This window comes from Pseudophryne corroboree, chromosome 3, assembly GCF_028390025.1.
Source record: "Pseudophryne corroboree isolate aPseCor3 chromosome 3, aPseCor3.hap2, whole genome shotgun sequence".
NCBI lineage: Eukaryota > Metazoa > Chordata > Amphibia > Anura > Myobatrachidae > Pseudophryne > Pseudophryne corroboree.
In genome coordinates this window covers 690,133,731-690,151,103 of record NC_086446.1, presented here as the reverse complement: position 1 = coordinate 690,151,103, position 17,373 = coordinate 690,133,731, and the positions used below count along the sequence as shown (strand labels likewise).

General features: G+C 45.7%; 1 protein-coding gene across 1 annotated transcript in view; it reads right to left on the bottom strand.

The window, feature by feature from the left end:
- The window catches only part of ADGRA1 (adhesion G protein-coupled receptor A1), a 1,405,372-nt gene that overhangs the window by 902,790 nt on the left and 485,209 nt on the right, over positions 1 to 17,373 (bottom strand). Inside the window, exon 10 of the mRNA XM_063962017.1 lies at positions 4,016 to 4,165. Within this exon, the coding sequence (XP_063818087.1) occupies positions 4,016 to 4,165 (150 nt within the window). The remainder of the gene's footprint in view (positions 1 to 4,015; positions 4,166 to 17,373) is intronic.

Genomic DNA, 17,373 nt, shown 5'->3' with positions numbered 1-17,373 from the left:
GTTTTTGAGGGGTTTTTGTAAAAAAACACCGGAATCCAAAACACACCCGAATCCGACAAAAAAATTTCAGGGAGGTTTTGCCAAAACGCGTCCGAATCCAAAACACGGCCGCGGAACCGAATTAAAAACCAAAACACAAAACCCGAAAAATTTCCGGTGCACATCACTAGTAAATACTGGGTGACATATCGGCCTTTTGATCTAATGGCCGATATACAGTATCGCGAGCTGGTCAGCAGGTGTATGCAAAAGATATGTCTGTGAACAACATCATTCACAGACATATTGCGTCGGCTGTGCTGCACAGCCGACGCCCAATATATCTGGTTGTGTGTACGAGAGGTTCGCCAACCGCATATATACTTGCTACAGGGACTGACATCACAACTGGCTGGGCAAATTCAAATTCCTGCCCAGCTGGAAGTCAGGGCCAACATATCAAGCGGTTAATCGGTAAGTGTATATGCTTTCCCGAATCGACCGCTCTGTCAATGCGACAGCGTGTCTGCCTACATCTAGCTGTGGTGTGTACCCAGTTTTAGACTGGGGCAAGATCGCATTTGATGCCACTATTTTTAGTTGCTTGTTTTGGGTGATTATCTTGTGAGAACTTGCTACTAACTTACTATTAATTTTCACTTTACAGCTATCTCAGATATTTTAAATATAGCAGTTAGGAATGATCGATTGTTTTTTGGACTGTACTGATTCTCATTGGATTATATGCAGGGTTGGATTGGCCCATAGGTGTATCGGAGAAATCCCAGGGGGCCCCACCCTGTCCTCTAGGGGTCAGCTTCCAGATTGTGCTTTCAAATTATACAATGTTACTCTACTAGAGGGTCAGTAACTTTGTGGAGCAGGAACATGTATAAACTTGGGTACTTGGTTAATTACTATGAAAACTACACCATGATAAGCCTTCCTGCCAATCAAAGTAGTAGTCCTGAGACACCCCTGTCCCCTTCATTAGGAATGGGTCCTGTTTTTTGCAGGCTGACTATCTACTATCTAATGGTTAGCCAAGTATCTCTGTTGTGGCAGGCCACACCACCTCTAGTGGCTGTCCACAGCCCATAAGCATGGGCCCCTACCACTGCATTCCCTGGTGGATCCTTCATGCCCCAGTACAACACTGATTATATGGTTTATACAGATGTGTCCTCATACACTACTGTCTTAGTCATAAAATGTAAACAATCGGCTGCCACAAAATAGCTTAACGAGACTGCCTTGATTAATTTGATGTGTGACACTTATACATCTGTGTATGAATGAGTCTGAATCTGCATACAAAGTGCTATGATGCAGTGGCTGCAGCTTTTTCATGCCAAGTTCTGTTGCGCTTCATAGTATAGAATCATTTTCATAGTATAGTAGATATTGTTTGTATATTAAGTGATTACTGGCAATGTATCTACAGTACTATTCTGTGTTTCTTAAATATGAAAAATGACAAGAGTGATATAATATATTTAATACTATTACTGTTCATTCTATGAGGGAAAGTCTATATCTTTCTGCTCAGGTAGCTATGTTGTGTGCTTTAAATTATTCAAAGGCAACACAAATGCAAAGTCTGCCCTTTACTTCCCCTGTGTTTTTGGTCAGATTTTCTGATTTTCTCTGCAGAAGGGAGAAATACAGGTAGGTACTTATCCATCATGCAATACCATCAGGGAGTTCTGATTGGCTTCAAATTTATTCTGCAGCAGAACAACGACCCGAAACATACAGTCAATGGGTGGGATGTACTAACCTTGCGGTGTACATTCCGCCACACATCGCACCAATACCAATCGCATATGCACTAACATACTGTTTGCGAATGGTATTGCGAAGGACAGCTCTTCCGATAAGAACTGTCCTTCGCGATGTGCTTTCTTCCCTGGATTTCCGGGTTTATGACCCGGGAGTCCATCTGCACATGCGCAGGGACGCGGAGGCCGTGAGGCATACTAGGCGGGATCTGATCGGATCCTTCTGACAGCATCCTATGCGCAGAGAAGCCGATAGGCTTCTATAAGGTAATGCTGACTTTTGCTGGCGTTACCCTCTTCATCGGAAACCTGACAGCCGGGGGTTAGTGCACACGGGAAATGTGATGAAAAGACAAAAAACAGGGTTTTTACCGCATTATTCCAACGGGGCTAATACACTATAGGATCGCCCCCAACAAAACAATTACCCGTGGTCATTGACTGCAGGTAATTGGATACCATCCTTTGGCTGTTATCAAACAACAGCTACCAGCACTTTTGCTATAAGCTAACAGGCAGACAGTTTTCCCTGCTGCTCCTTGCATCCATATAAATTGATATAATTTGTATTTACAATTTAATGTGATTTGAATCAGCAGGCAGCTCTTTAAAAGATCAATAATATATTACTGATGTGTCTAGGCTTTACTTCTAACTAAGATATTAAAATACTGTAGCTTGCACAGCCTGACTGGTTGGCGTTAAACATTTTAAGACATATCATGATTAGAAAAAAGATCATGAGCACTTCTTCATGAAAGTTCTAGCAAAATGATAATTCTTATTCAAGTGACTTTAATTATGAAACATCAAAGTGATGTCTCAGCACATTTTCACTCTGATCAAGGACTTCATCATTTGTCCATTTAAAAAGAGCAATTTGCAGTGTATTTTGCGAGCATCAGGTTTATTATGTGTTTATTTTAGAAGACCATTCTTCATGTATAATTCGCAGCGTGTATGTAGCACAACTTTTTCTGCTCTGATTTAGAAAATGGGTAGAGAGAATCAACAGTGAAACACACTTCAACTGAAAGGTAATAATCGCCAGATAAATAACAAGACAGAGCTGCGCACTACTATTGGGGAGGCATAAGACTGAATAATCCTATACAATACAGTCTGACACAACATCTGCAGAAAGAAGTGTTTTGGGTAGAAGTCATTGTGGGTGCAGGGTGCGAATTGCTGTTGCTGAGATGTGTGTGTGTGTGGGGGCAGACCCGGGCCACTCCAACAAGCCCGGGTAATTAGTACCTGCCTCCCCACTCTCAGTGCCACTGGTTTTCTGCTTGATTAAATATACAGTATTTATTAACATTTATATAGCACTCACATATTATTCAGCACTTTACCGAGACTTACAATATACATTCCCTATCTCATGAACATGCACCTTAGGGCATTCGTTCCCAAACAGGGTCCTCAAGGTACCCTAACAGTCCAGAATTTAAGAATATCCATGGCTGAGCACAGGTGACTAAATTAAATTGACTATAGACCACTTCGAACATCGAGCCGTGGGTTGGATGTTCCCGCCAGACTTGGATCCCCAATCCTCCCGGCGACGGATTCTCGCAGGGCTTGGATTCCATATAAGGCGCAGCGGCCTGAACTTGGCGCCATTTCACTGATGCATGCTGCTGTTTGCTGCATTTTACTCTGTACTGTGTCCAGAGACTCCAGACTAAATAGCTTGCAGAATAGTGACAGTGTATATAGGGGCACGCTGCTGTATGCTGCGCTTTACTCTGCTATTTTGGCTGTGCTGTGCCCCAACACTACAGACTTAGTGGCTTTGCAGTGTATAGTGAGTGTGTATATAGGAGCACCCTGCACGCTGCTGAATGCTGTGCTGTACTCTGAGGTATTGGCTGTGCTGTGTCCAGACACTCCAGATTCACAAGTGGCTGTGCAGTGCATAATGACTGTTTATATAGGGGCACACACTGCATGCTACTGTATGCCAACTCCACACAGATAGTGCCTTGGTCACAAATTGAGCTTATGACCTCAGGCCTGTAAGTACAGTTGTATTTTGAGGTGTCTGTCTAAGTGATTCCATACCCATAGGAACTGATGTCCGCAGCCACCATATAAAACTGCTGTCAGGATGAGCATCTGAATCGCAAAATGTGTCCTCCTAATCGACAAAACAATTATTATTCTGCTCACCATAATGTTTTAGTTACCTTGTACAAAATGGTCTTAATATAGATTTAACTCTCAGCAACGTATATTTTATTTAAACCTACTTGTTTGATTTGGCTCACAAAGCTTATCATCTTTTCCATCATGTCCGCCACAAGCAGCACATCCATCTTATCTGTGAAGTCTGAGGCTCTCTTGGTATAAGTCATTAGTTGTTGAGCATATTCAAGGACATTGGTATAATTTACAGGCACCTACAGTACAAGCAGATAATTATAAGGTTTAGATTAATAAGCTTAAAAGGAAATCTATAAAATACAATACAAGATGTTTGGCCATAAAGGAAAAAAGTAATGACAGTAATAATTCATCATATACACAAAATAAACATCTTAAGAGATGGTCACATTCTGAGGGGTACATTTACTAAAGCTCCTAAAACAGAGAATTGATTATGTTGCCCATAGCAACTAATCAGATGCTATATATAATTTTCTAAAATGCAGTAGAGAAATGATCGACAAAATCTGATTAGTTGCTATTGGCAACATCAGCAATTCTCTGTTTTAGAAGCTTTAGTAAATTTAGCCCTCAGACTGGACATGCTAGACAAAGCAACAGCAATAACAACAGGGTATTATTTGTTGTATTATGAGGGCTGTGCAATAAGTTTACAGATGTGCAGTGCATAGTCAGACACAATCTGACTGGTTGTGAACTGGTGTAATTCTGACTAAAGTTCTTGTGAAATGTCAAGGCACAGAACCGTATATAAGCAGCACTGCACAGTGAAGAAATGACCATGTTCACTTCCTCCACTCGTATTGGAGCTCAACAGAGGCCAGTTGAGAGCCATGATCTTCTATGACCATAAGAGTGGCCTACAACAGCAGGAAAGTTTTGACCGAATACAAGCTAGTTTTGGAGACAAAGCACTGTCCCGAACCACTGTGTTTAAGTGTTTACAGAATTTTGGTGCAGCAGATGGTCACTGGTATAAGAGGAGCACTGTGACCGACCTATGTTTGTCATCACTGAGGACAATGCTGCTGCCGTGCAGCCCATAGTTGGGGTGAACGCCAGGGTACTTATGGCCCAGTTTAGAGAAAGAGATAAGCTTATTCTCCTTGACCTCTCTGCTGCTTTTGACACTGTGGACTACCATCTCCTACTGCAAAACCTTTACTCCCTTGGTCTGCGTGAGCTCTCTCATGGCTGTCCTCCTCCCTTTATAACCATTCCTTCTCTATCTTCTCTCCTGACTCAACCTCCCCCCCCCCCCACTTCCTCTGACAGTAGGTTTCTCTCAAGTTTCTGTTCTTGGGCCTCTCCTTTTCTCTCTCTACACATCCTCATTAGTTGAGCTCATTAGCTCTTTTGAATTACAATATCATCGCTACGCTGACGATACTCAAATCTACCTTTCCTCCTCTGACCTCTCCCCTGCTCTCCTCACTCATATGTCCAACTGTCTCTCTGCTATCTCTTCCTGGTTGTCCCAGCGCTTTCTTATACTTAACATGTCTAAGACTGAGCTGATCATCTTCCCTCCCGCCAGCATAATATTACCTCCCCCAATTTCGTTATCCATTGATGGCACTACTATCTCCTTTAGCCCCCAAGAGTGCTGCCTTGGAGTAATGCTCGACTACTCCCTCTCCTTCAAACCACACATTCAGTACCTCTCACAAACCTGCCATTTCCATCTCAAAAACATCTCCAGGATCAGACCCTTTCTCACCCAGGACGCTACTAAGACCCTTCTCTCACTGGTCATCTCCAGATTGGACTACTGTAATCTCCTCCTATCTGGCCTCTCTGAAAAACACATCTCAGTCTCCACTCCAATCTATCCTCAATGCTGATGCCCATCTCATCTTCCTCACCAAACGTACTACATCCACCTCCCCTCTCTTGCAGGACCTTCACTGGCTGCCCTTCCCATTCAGAATCCAATTCAAGCTTCTAACACTAAACTACAAAGCCCTCACCTACACTTCTCCCTCTTACATCTCTGACCTTATCTCTCTTTACATTCCCACCCAACCTCTTCGCTCTGATAATGCACGCTGTCTCTCCTGCCAAATGATAATCTCCTCCCACTCCTACCTACAAGATTTTGCACATGCTGCTCCCTATTTCTCTCCCCATCCGACTCTCCACCTCTCCATAAAACTTTAAACGGGCTCTAAAGACTCACTTCTCCACCAAACCCAGCCAACTCTCCTCCTAACCCTCTTGTCTATGCTCACTTCCTATCCCTTCTGTGTCACCCTGTCAGCCCTTTACATTTTTCAGATTGTAAGCTCACAAGAGCAGGACCTTCTTTCCTTGTGTACCTTTCCTTTTCTTACTTACACTATCTTGTACTACATACTCCCTTTGATGGCATCTGATCCCTGGTTTTCCATACTTGTCCTATATTGTCTTGAACTGTAAGTACTGTTTTCTTGTTTGCTCATTTCATTATGTACTCTGTAATGGGTGCTGTGGATGCCTTGTGGCGCCATATAAATAAAGGATAATAATACAGGTTGAGTATCCCATATCCATATATTCCGAAATACGGAATATTCCGAAATACGGACTTTTTTGAGTGAGAGTGAGATAATGAAACCTTTGTTTTTTGATGTCTCAATGTACACAAACTTTGTTTAATACACAAAGTTATTAAAAATATTGTATTAAATTACCTTCAGGCTGTGTGTATAAGGTGTATATGAAACATAAATGAATTGTGTGAATGTACACACACTTTGTTTAATGCACAAAGTTATAAAAAATATTGGCTAAAATGACCTTCAGGCTGTGTGTATAAGGTGTATATGTAACATAAATGCATTCTGTGCTTAGATTTAGGTCCCATCACCATGATATCTCATTATGGTATGCAATTATTCCAAAATACGGAAAAATCCCATATCCAAAGTACCTCTGGTCCCAAGTATTTTGGATAAGGGAGACTCAACCTGTAATAATAATAATAATAATAATCTCATCGGGATCCACTTGCTCATGGGCAGATTGGCGCGTCAGGATGTCGGATCAGTTCCCCCTTGGCTGGCTCAGATGTGCCAACCTTCCCCTCCCCTCTCGGTGTCCTGGGGCCGGCTGCTGGTCTGCAAGAAAGCCAGCGTTTGCTCACTGTATCACACTGACCGGGCTAGCTGTAGTGAAAGAGAGGGCGGGGCTATCCAGAGTTCAGTGCAGCATGGTCAGTTCCCCAGACCACCCACCATGCTCAGATGCAGTCGGCCACCGCAAGCTGTATTGCTGGACACCCGCTGCTATACATGATAAAGCAGCGGTGTGCCTGGCTCTAGATAGTATACCCGCTCAGCCAGTTAAACAGCAGTAGCAGCCACCTAGAGAACCAACTCACTCCTGCACTGAGCCCTGGGAGAAGCAGGTCTGAATGCTAAAGGGAAGACAACCTCTTCCACTTGAAAAAGGCCATTCATGTCAGTGACTAACTGTACAGCAGTGTGGGATCACAGTAATATGAGGACTGACAGAACTGGCAGACCCTGTGCATGACCCACTGTCACCCTGTGTGTATGTCCCACTGCCACCCAATTTGATGTCCCACTGTCACCACGTGTGCATGACCCACTGTCTCCCCATGTACGTATGTCCCACTGTTATCCCGTGTAAGTATATATGTCCTACTGTAATCCCATGTGCATGGCCCACTGTCTACCCATGTATATATGTCTCAATGTCATCCTGTGTATATGTTACATTGTCTCCCCCTGTATATATTTCCCACTGTCAGACCGTGTATGTATGTCCCACTGTCACCCCATGTCCATATCCCTCTGTCACCCTGTGTGCATGTCCCACCATCACCCCATGTATGACCCAATAGAACCATGTACAGTATATGTCTCACTGTGCTGCACTAAGATTAAATAAGAATATTCCCATGTCCAGACCACACACAGCAGGTAATGTACATGTAATCACAAGTCCGCTTTTTCACCAGCACTTTCCACACAGCTACCATGTTCTCGCCACTTTAGAAAAAAAAGCCAGAAAATTAGCCGTAATTTAAGTGTGTCCGCTGCTCCCCCCCCCCCAGCAGCTCCTGTTCCCAGTGCATCACCTAACTATTTATATAACTGTCTGTGTGGAAGGTGCCAGGGGCGGATCCAGAAGAAAATTATAGGGGGGGCACCATGGAAGGGGAAGTACATTTGCGTGCGGCTTCGGTGCATGTGAGGTGGCGCTCCTTATACAATGCCCACAGTTGTAGCGCTCATTATGCAATGTCCACTGTACTGGTAGTGCCCCTTATATAGACCCCATAGTAGTGGTGCCCCTTATGCAATGCCCGTATTGCCCCCAGTAGTAATGTTGCCTGTAGTAATGCCCGCAGTCATTTAGTGAGTGTGGCCAATTAAAATGAGACGTGATACACAGACATATGCCCCCAATAGTGCAGTGCCAAATCCACAATTGCACCCACAGTGCCAGATCCACAATTGCCCCCACAGTGCCAGATCCACAATTGCACCCACAGTGCCAGATCCACAATTGCCCCCACAGTGCCAGATCCAAAAATGCCCCCACAGTGCCAGATCCAAAAATGCCCCTACAGTGCCAGATCCAAAAATGCCCCTACAGTGCCAGATCCAAAAATGCCCCCACAGTGTCAGGTATACAAATGCCCCCACAGTGCCAGGTAAACAATTGCCCCCACAGTGCCAGGTAAACAATTGCCCCCACAGTGCCAGGTATACAATTGCCCTCACAGTGCCAGGTATACAAATGCCCCCACAGCAGGTATACAAATGCCCCCACAGCAGTGCTGCAGCTGCTTACCGCTGCTGCTGCTGCTGCTTATCTGCCCGGCTCTGAGGGTGTCAGGAGGAGAGCGCGGCTATGTCTGACGCCGGTGGCGGCGGCGTGTAGGACTTCAAACTAGCCGCCGGTTCGTGAGCCAATCAGAGCTCGCGGACCAGCGGCTCCTGATTGGCTGCCGGTCCGCGAGCTCTGATTGGCTCACGAACCGGCGACTGGTTTGAAGTCCGCAACATGCCGCCAGATAGCCACGCTCTCCTCCTGACAGTGACACAAGCGGGGGGGACGGGGGGGCCACAAATCAGTGCCGTAAATAGACTTTTAGCGCTGTGTGCAAGTAACCGCAACGGTTCCCCCCCCCCCTTGTCATGTTTTGAAATGAATGCTGCCTCTCCCCCCTCCCCCTCCCATAATTCACATACTGCTAGTTACGCCACTGCCAGAGCGGCATGTAGACATTTTGGTGCCCTCTGCCAGAAAAAGAATTGCCCCCCTCCGTTAGCCACATTACACTGCACAGTCACATTACACAGCACGGTAGCGTCCACCAGTCACATTACACCGCAAGGTAGCGTCCACCAGTCACATTACACCGCACGGTAGCGTCCACCAGTCACATTACACCGCACGGTAGCGTCCACCAGTCACATTACACCGCATGGTAGCATCCGCCAGTTACATTACACAGCACGGTAGCTTCCACCAGTTACATTACACCGCACGGTAGCATCCGCCAGTTACATTACACCGCACGGTAGCATCCGCCTGTAACATTACACCGCACGGTAGCGTCCACCAGTCACATTACACCGCACGGTAGCGTCCACCAGTCACATTACACCGCATGGTAGCATCCGCCAGTTACATTACACAGCACGGTAGCTTCCACCAGTTACATTACACCGCACGGTAGCATCCGCCAGTTACATTACACCGCACGGTAGCATCCGCCAGTAACATTACACCGCACGGTAGCATCCGCCAGTCACATCACACCGCACGGTAGCATCCGCCAGTTACATTACACAGCACGGTAGCATCCGCCAGTTACATTACACCGCATGGTAGCGTCTGCAGTCACATTACACCGCACATTAGCATCCGCCAGTTACATTACACCGCACATTAGCGTCCATTAGTTACATTACACCGCATGGTAGCGTCTGCAGTCACATTACACCGCACAATAGCATCCGCCAGTTACATTACACCGCACATTAGCGTCCATTAGTTACATTACACCGCATGGTAGCGTCTGCAGTCATATTACACCGCACATTAGCATCCATTAGTTACATTACACCGCATGGTAGCGCCTGCAGTCACATTACACCGCACATTAGCGTCCATTAGTTACATTACACCGCATGGTAGCGTTCATTAGTCACATTACACCAGACAGTAATACTCCAAATATACATATAGTTTTATACCATAGCAGAAGAATATTTACACACAATCTTATGTATTCAATTTACAGGGGACATTACATAAATGTATATGCAGTTTTGGGGTTTGTTTTTTTACAAAATCTCTGCACTAGTAGTTTATCTAAAAAGTCACAGGGGGATATTCAATTATCCGCAAATTCGCGGCAATTTTTCGCCCGAAATTTTTTCGCGGCAATCGGCCGAAAATTGCCGCGAAAACACTCCATTTTTCGACCTATTCAATTCCGACCGGGTTTCACGTGAAAATTCTTGCAGTGAAAAGTGCAGGTGAAAATGGGGAAATCAGCCTGTACCCCAAAAAATGCTAAACTAACATAGGAAAACAGAAGAGAAGTGTGTTAGAGATCACATTAGAGAGTTTTTGGGGACTTAAATTGTGTGAAATGGCGGTTATATGCATTTTTTTTTTAAATGCAAAAAAATGATAGAAAGCAAGTTTTTTTGAGCAAAATATATGCTCTCATTAAATTTGGGGTACATGAAAATGGGTATAAGTATATATTTGGGTCATTTTAGGGTACTTTAAAAAAAAGTGGAAACAGACCGATTACTCCCATCTGCAAGCCTAAAAAACACCTGTCCCACTCATAAAGCACCCCAATATACCTGTCCCATACCTTGAACCCCAATTTCCATCACTTTTTACTTTTTCACCCCAAAAATGACATGTCATTATTGGCCAATTAAAAATAATTAAAAACTTCAACGTGCCTAATTAGTCATAAAGGGGGGTGTCCCAGGAGTTCTGTACCATATCCAAACATTTTTACCTTAAAATAGTGACTTTTCCCAACTTTTCACCTGCTTCAGAGAAGGTGAAGTGAAATTAGTGAAAACATGATCACCGATAAATTTTCCAGGATAATTGAATAGGCTGTAATTGCATTTCACGTGAAAAGTCCGGTTTTTCACCCGAAAACCGGACTTTTCACGTGAAAAGTCCGTTATCACTGCTAATTGAATATGGCCCACAGAGAGAAAGTCCAGAATTTCCAAACACAAGAAAAGTATTTCTTAATGTTGTTTTACTGAAATAAGTAGTAATTAGCAGCACATACTGTACCTACAATATAAGCAGCACTTGCACGAGGGGTGGGAGGGACGAAGGAAGAGACTTCACTTGCTGTGTTAAGCAGCAGCAGCAGCAACAGCCGTCTCTCCTGTACCCGGAAGTCAGTGTACAGAGCAGGAGGAGGGGGGGCGGAGCAGAGCCCAGCAGCACACGGAGGAGAGACTCACAGACACAGATTGCCCAGCGCTGCCTGCTGTGCCTGTGATCTATATTAGCAGCGCTGCCTCCAGTGGGGAAGGAGCCGGGCGCAGCGCTACTAATATACTGTACACTACAGCGGGCAGCGCAGCAGCTGGTGGCAGCTAATCAGTGTGGATGCGGATGCTGCCACAAATGACAGGGGGGGCACGGGCCCGAGTGCCCCCCCCCCCTGGATCCGCCACTGGAAGGTGCCACAGTGGGAAGGATGAACTAGATGGTGGCATGTGTGCCTGAGCTCTACTCAGGCACACATGGGAGAGGCCACACAATTGGGGCAGAGGCCTGGTTGAATGCCCACTGGCACCCCTGACGTACCTTGACGCATGGGGTAAGGCAAGGGGCAGAGTGATTAGTCCTGAGACATTGGCTCCTGTATAAAGTATTTCATTCCGTATAACTTTAATTTTGAAGGACTTTCTGGTAAACTAATTAGACGTACAACAGGACATGCTCCGCCCGCCACTGCCAATCTTTGTCAGGCCGCACCTCCAGACGGGCCTTCCACGGATTGATGCTGTCAAAAGGCTGGTGCTGAGGAGAATAATCTGCCTCCTTCTCTGCCCCGTCCTGCCTCTGATCCTGCCCTGCTCAGTGCTGTAAATGCTGGGACGACAGGCATTTACAGCACTGAGCATTAAATTACAGCACTGAGCACACATTAAATTGTGTGAAATGGCGGTTATATGCATTTTTTTTTTAAATGCAAAAAAATGATAGAAAGCAAGTTTTTTTGAGCAAAATATATGCTCTCATTAAATTTGGGGTACATGAAAATGGGTATAAGTATATATTTGGGTCATTTTAGGGTACTTTAAAAAAAAGTGGAAACAGACCGATTACTCCCATCTGCAAGCCTAAAAAACACCTGTCCCACTCATAAAGCACCCCAATATACCTGTCCCATACCTTGAACCCCAATTTCCATCACTTTTTACTTTTTCACCCCAAAAATGACATGTCATTATTGGCCAATTAAAAATAATTAAAAACTTCAACGTGCCTAATTAGTCATAAAGGGGGGTGTCCCAGGAGTTCTGTACCATATCCAAACATTTTTACCTTAAAATAGTGACTTTTCCCAACTTTTCACCTGCTTCAGAGAAGGTGAAGTGAAATTAGTGAAAACATGATCACCGATAAATTTTCCAGGATAATTGAATAGGCTGTAATTGCATTTCACGTGAAAAGTCCGGTTTTTCACCCGAAAACCGGACTTTTCACGTGAAAAGTCCGTTATCACTGCTAATTGAATATGGCCCACAGAGAGAAAGTCCAGAATTTCCAAACACAAGAAAAGTATTTCTTAATGTTGTTTTACTGAAATAAGTAGTAATTAGCAGCACATACTGTACCTACAATATAAGCAGCACTTGCACGAGGGGTGGGAGGGACGAAGGAAGAGACTTCACTTGCTGTGTTAAGCAGCAGCAGCAGCAACAGCCGTCTCTCCTGTACCCGGAAGTCAGTGTACAGAGCAGGAGGAGGGGGGGCGGAGCAGAGCCCAGCAGCACACGGAGGAGAGACTCACAGACACAGATTGCCCAGCGCTGCCTGCTGTGCCTGTGATCTATATTAGCAGCGCTGCCTCCAGTGGGGAAGGAGCCGGGCGCAGCGCTACTAATATACTGTACACTACAGCGGGCAGCGCAGCAGCTGGTGGCAGCTAATCAGTGTGGATGCGGATGCTGCCACAAATGACAGGGGGGGCACGGGCCCGAGTGCCCCCCCCCCCCTGGATCCGCCACTGGAAGGTGCCACAGTGGGAAGGATGAACTAGATGGTGGCATGTGTGCCTGAGCTCTACTCAGGCACACATGGGAGAGGCCACACAATTGGGGCAGAGGCCTGGTTGAATGCCCACTGGCACCCCTGACGTACCTTGACGCATGGGGTAAGGCAAGGGGCAGAGTGATTAGTCCTGAGACATTGGCTCCTGTATAAAGTATTTCATTCCGTATAACTTTAATTTTGAAGGACTTTCTGGTAAACTAATTAGACGTACAACAGGACATGCTCCGCCCGCCACTGCCAATCTTTGTCAGGCCGCACCTCCAGACGGGCCTTCCACGGATTGATGCTGTCAAAAGGCTGGTGCTGAGGAGAATAATCTGCCTCCTTCTCTGCCCCGTCCTGCCTCTGATCCTGCCCTGCTCAGTGCTGTAAATGCTGGGACGACAGGCCAAACTGTATGGTAAATATGTAAGGTTTGCAGGGATAGGCTGATTCTATTCCAAAGGGCCCTAGGTCTCCTTGCTTAGCTTCTCACTCTCCTTAGGACTCCTCCTTTGAGGTAAAAGCTAAAGATTTTCGCATAACACTTAAGGTCACTGGGAGAGCTGTCAGTACCCTTTACACAGCAGATAAGCAGTTGATGGCTATCAAGCTTTCCTTTAATGCATTTAAGATTCAAAATATCTATGTCTGCTTTTCTCCTATTGCTCTCTGAGAAGTTCGGCAATGTTTAGTTCAAGTGACAGGTTAACCTCTGATAATTGAGACACTATCTTCTCCTGACTGGAAATAGGTTGGTTAAGTAGTTATACCTGAAATATATATATATATATATATATACACACACACACACAGTGGGGCAAAAAATTATTTGGACAGCCACCGATTGTGCAAGTTGACCCACTTAAAAAGATGAGAGAGGTCTGTAATTTCCATCATACGTACACTTCAACTGTCAGAGACAGAGGGGCATATGCAATTGCGGTCGAATTGCAGCAAATGTCAAAAAACGGCGCATTTTCGGGGGGAAAAACTGTCGAATTGGATTCGACAATGCAATACAGTACTTTTCGACAAAAAAACTGCCGTTTCAGATTCGACTTTTTGCAATTCGACAATTACTCAAATTCGACATGTCTGCAATGGTAAAAATGCGGCTTTTCGACAAAAGTATATTCAATTGAAGAATGTCGATTCGACAACAGTGCTTTTCGACAGTCATTTCGTCAATTTCATTCCGCCTCATTTTGCTGTCGTGATCTAATAACATTTTTTAAAAACATGTTTTTTTTTGTGTTTTTTTTATTGCTAATAGCATATCTATTTATATTAGAAGGGATTATCTACTTAATTTGTCTATTTAGGAGCCACAAATATTATTTAATATTTTTTTTTTAAATAATATATATTTTTTTACTGACTAAAATAATATGGAGCGATCAGAGCATGTTTTTCAGTGGGAAGGGGTGGGAATGGGTTAAAATTTCAGGAAAAAAAATGCGTGGGGTCCCCCCTCAGCATATCCAGCCTCGGGCTCTTTGAGCCGGTCCTGGTTGTAAAAATACGGGGGGGGGGGGGGGGGGGGGAATGACAGGGGATCCCCCGTAACAACCAGCACCGGGCTCTGCGTCCGGTCCTGGTGCCAAAAATACTGGGGACAAAACACGTAGGGGTCCCCCGTATTTTTAACACCAGCAGCGGGCTCCACTAGTCAGAGAGAAAATGCCACAGCCGGGGGACACTTTTATATCGGTCCCGGCGGCCCTGGCATTAAATCACTAACTAGTCACCCCTGGCCGGGGTACCTTGGAGGAGTGGGGACCCCTTAATTCAAGGGGTCCCCCCCCTCCAGCCACCCAAGGGCCGGGGCTGAAGCCCGAGGCTGTCCCCCCCATCCAAGGGTGGCGGATGGGGGGCTGGTAGCCATGTGTCAGAAAAAAGAATATTGTTTTTTGTAGCAGAACCACAAGTACCAGCATGCGGGGGGGGGGGGGGGAAATGGGCCCGCGGGTACCTGTAGTTCTACTACAAAAAAAATACCCAAATTAAAACAGTACACACACACAGTATAACTTTATTACATACATGCACACCGACATACACACATACTTACCTATGTTGACACGAAGTGTCGGTCCCCTTCTCCACGTAGAATCCACGGGGTACCTGTACATAAAATTCTACTCACAACAATCCAGTGTAGATCGGTCCTCTTCTTAGTTTGTAATCCACGTACTTGGCAAAATAAAAAAAAAACGGATACCACGGACCACGCACTGAAAGGGGTCCCATGTTTACACATGGGACCCCTTTCCCCGACTGCCGGGACCCCCCGTGACTGCTGTCAAAGAGGGTCCCTTCAGCCAATCAGGGAGCGCCTATCCGCTATGCGCCGCCTGACAGCTCAGACGCGCACAGCCAATCAGGAGAGTGCCACGACATGGCGCTCCCTGATTGGCTGAAAAGACCTTCTTTGACAGCAGTCACGGGGGGTCCCGGCAGTGGGGAAAAAGGGTCCCATGTGTAAACATGGGACCCCTTTCAGTACGTGGATCGTGTTTTGCGTTTTTTTATTTTCCCAAGTACGTGGATTACAAACTAAGAAGAGGACAGATCTACACTGGATTGTTGTGAGTATAATTTTATTTACAGGTACCCCGTGGATTCTACGTGGAGAAGTGGACCGAGCCTTCGTGTCATGTGTGCATGTATGTAATAATGTTATACTGTCACGGTGTGTGTGTACTGTTTTTATTTGGGTAATTTTTTTGTAGTAGAACTACAGGTACCAACGGGCCCGTTTCCCCCCTGCATGCTGGTACTTGTGGTTCTCCAAGTACCAGCTTGCGGGGGAGGCTTGCTGGGACTTGTAGTTCTGCTACAAAAAACAATATTCTTTTTTTGACACTTGGCTATCAGCCTCCCATCTGCCGCCCTTGGATGGGGGGAACAGCCTCGGGCTTCACCCCTGGCCCTTGGGTGGCTGGGGGGGGACCCCTTGATTTAAGGGGTCCCCACTCCTCCAGGGTACCCCGGCCAGAGGTGACTAGTTGGGGATTTAATGCCACGGCCGCAGGGACCGGTATAAAAGTGTCCACCGGCTGTGGCATTATCTCTCTAGCTAGTGGAGCCCGGTGCCGGTGTTAAAAATACGGGAGACCCCTACGTGTTTTGTCCCCCGTATTTTTGGCACCAGGACCGGACGCAGAGCCCGGTGCTGGTTAAAATACGGGGGATCCCCTGTCATTTTCCCCCCCCCGTATTTTTACAACCAGGACTGGCTCAAGGAGCCCGAGGCTGGTTAGGCTTAGGAGGGGGGACCCAACGCAATTTTTTTCAGGGTTTTTTTAACACTTTTGTGCCGTCCATGAAGTCGAATCCAGGACGCACACTATTCGTCAATTGGTCCGTTTTTCGACAGCGGGACTGTCGAATCCGTTTTTTTTTTAATATGTCAAATTTAGGTCCCGGCGGCCGGGATTCCACTGTTGAATTGTGTCGAATCCAAAAATGGTCGAATTCCAGCCGGAATTCGACCGCAATTGCATATACCCCAGAATCTGGAAAAACAAAACAAAACAGGAAATCACATTGTATGATTTTTAAACAATTTACTTGTATATTCTTGTGAAAAATAAATATTTGGACACCTACCAAGCAGCAAGATTTCTGGCTCCCACAGACCTTAGACAGCTTAGTTACTTCTTCTTTAAGAAGCTCTTCTATCCTCCTCTCGTTACCTGTATTAATGGCATCTGTTTGAACTGGTTATCTGTATAAAAGACACCTGTCCACACACTCAAACAGTCAGACTGCTACCCCTCCTCCAAGGCCAAGACCAGGGAGCTGTCTAAGGGCACCAGGGATAAAATTGTAGAGCTGCACAAGGCTGGGATGAGCTACTCGACAATAGGCAAGCAGCTTGGTGAGAAGAGATCAACTGTTGGCACAATTATAAAAAATGGAAGAAATACAAGATCACTGACAATCTCCCTCGACCTGGGGCTCCATGCAAGATCTCACCTCGTGGTGAGGAATCAGCCCAGAACTACACGGGTGGACCTGGTCAATGACCTTAAGAGAGCTGGGACCACAGTCACAAAGGTTATCATTAGTAACACACGAACATCGTCAGGGATTGAAATCCTGCAGCGCCCGAAAGTTCCCCATGCTTAAGCCAGCACATGTCCAGGCCCGTCGAAAG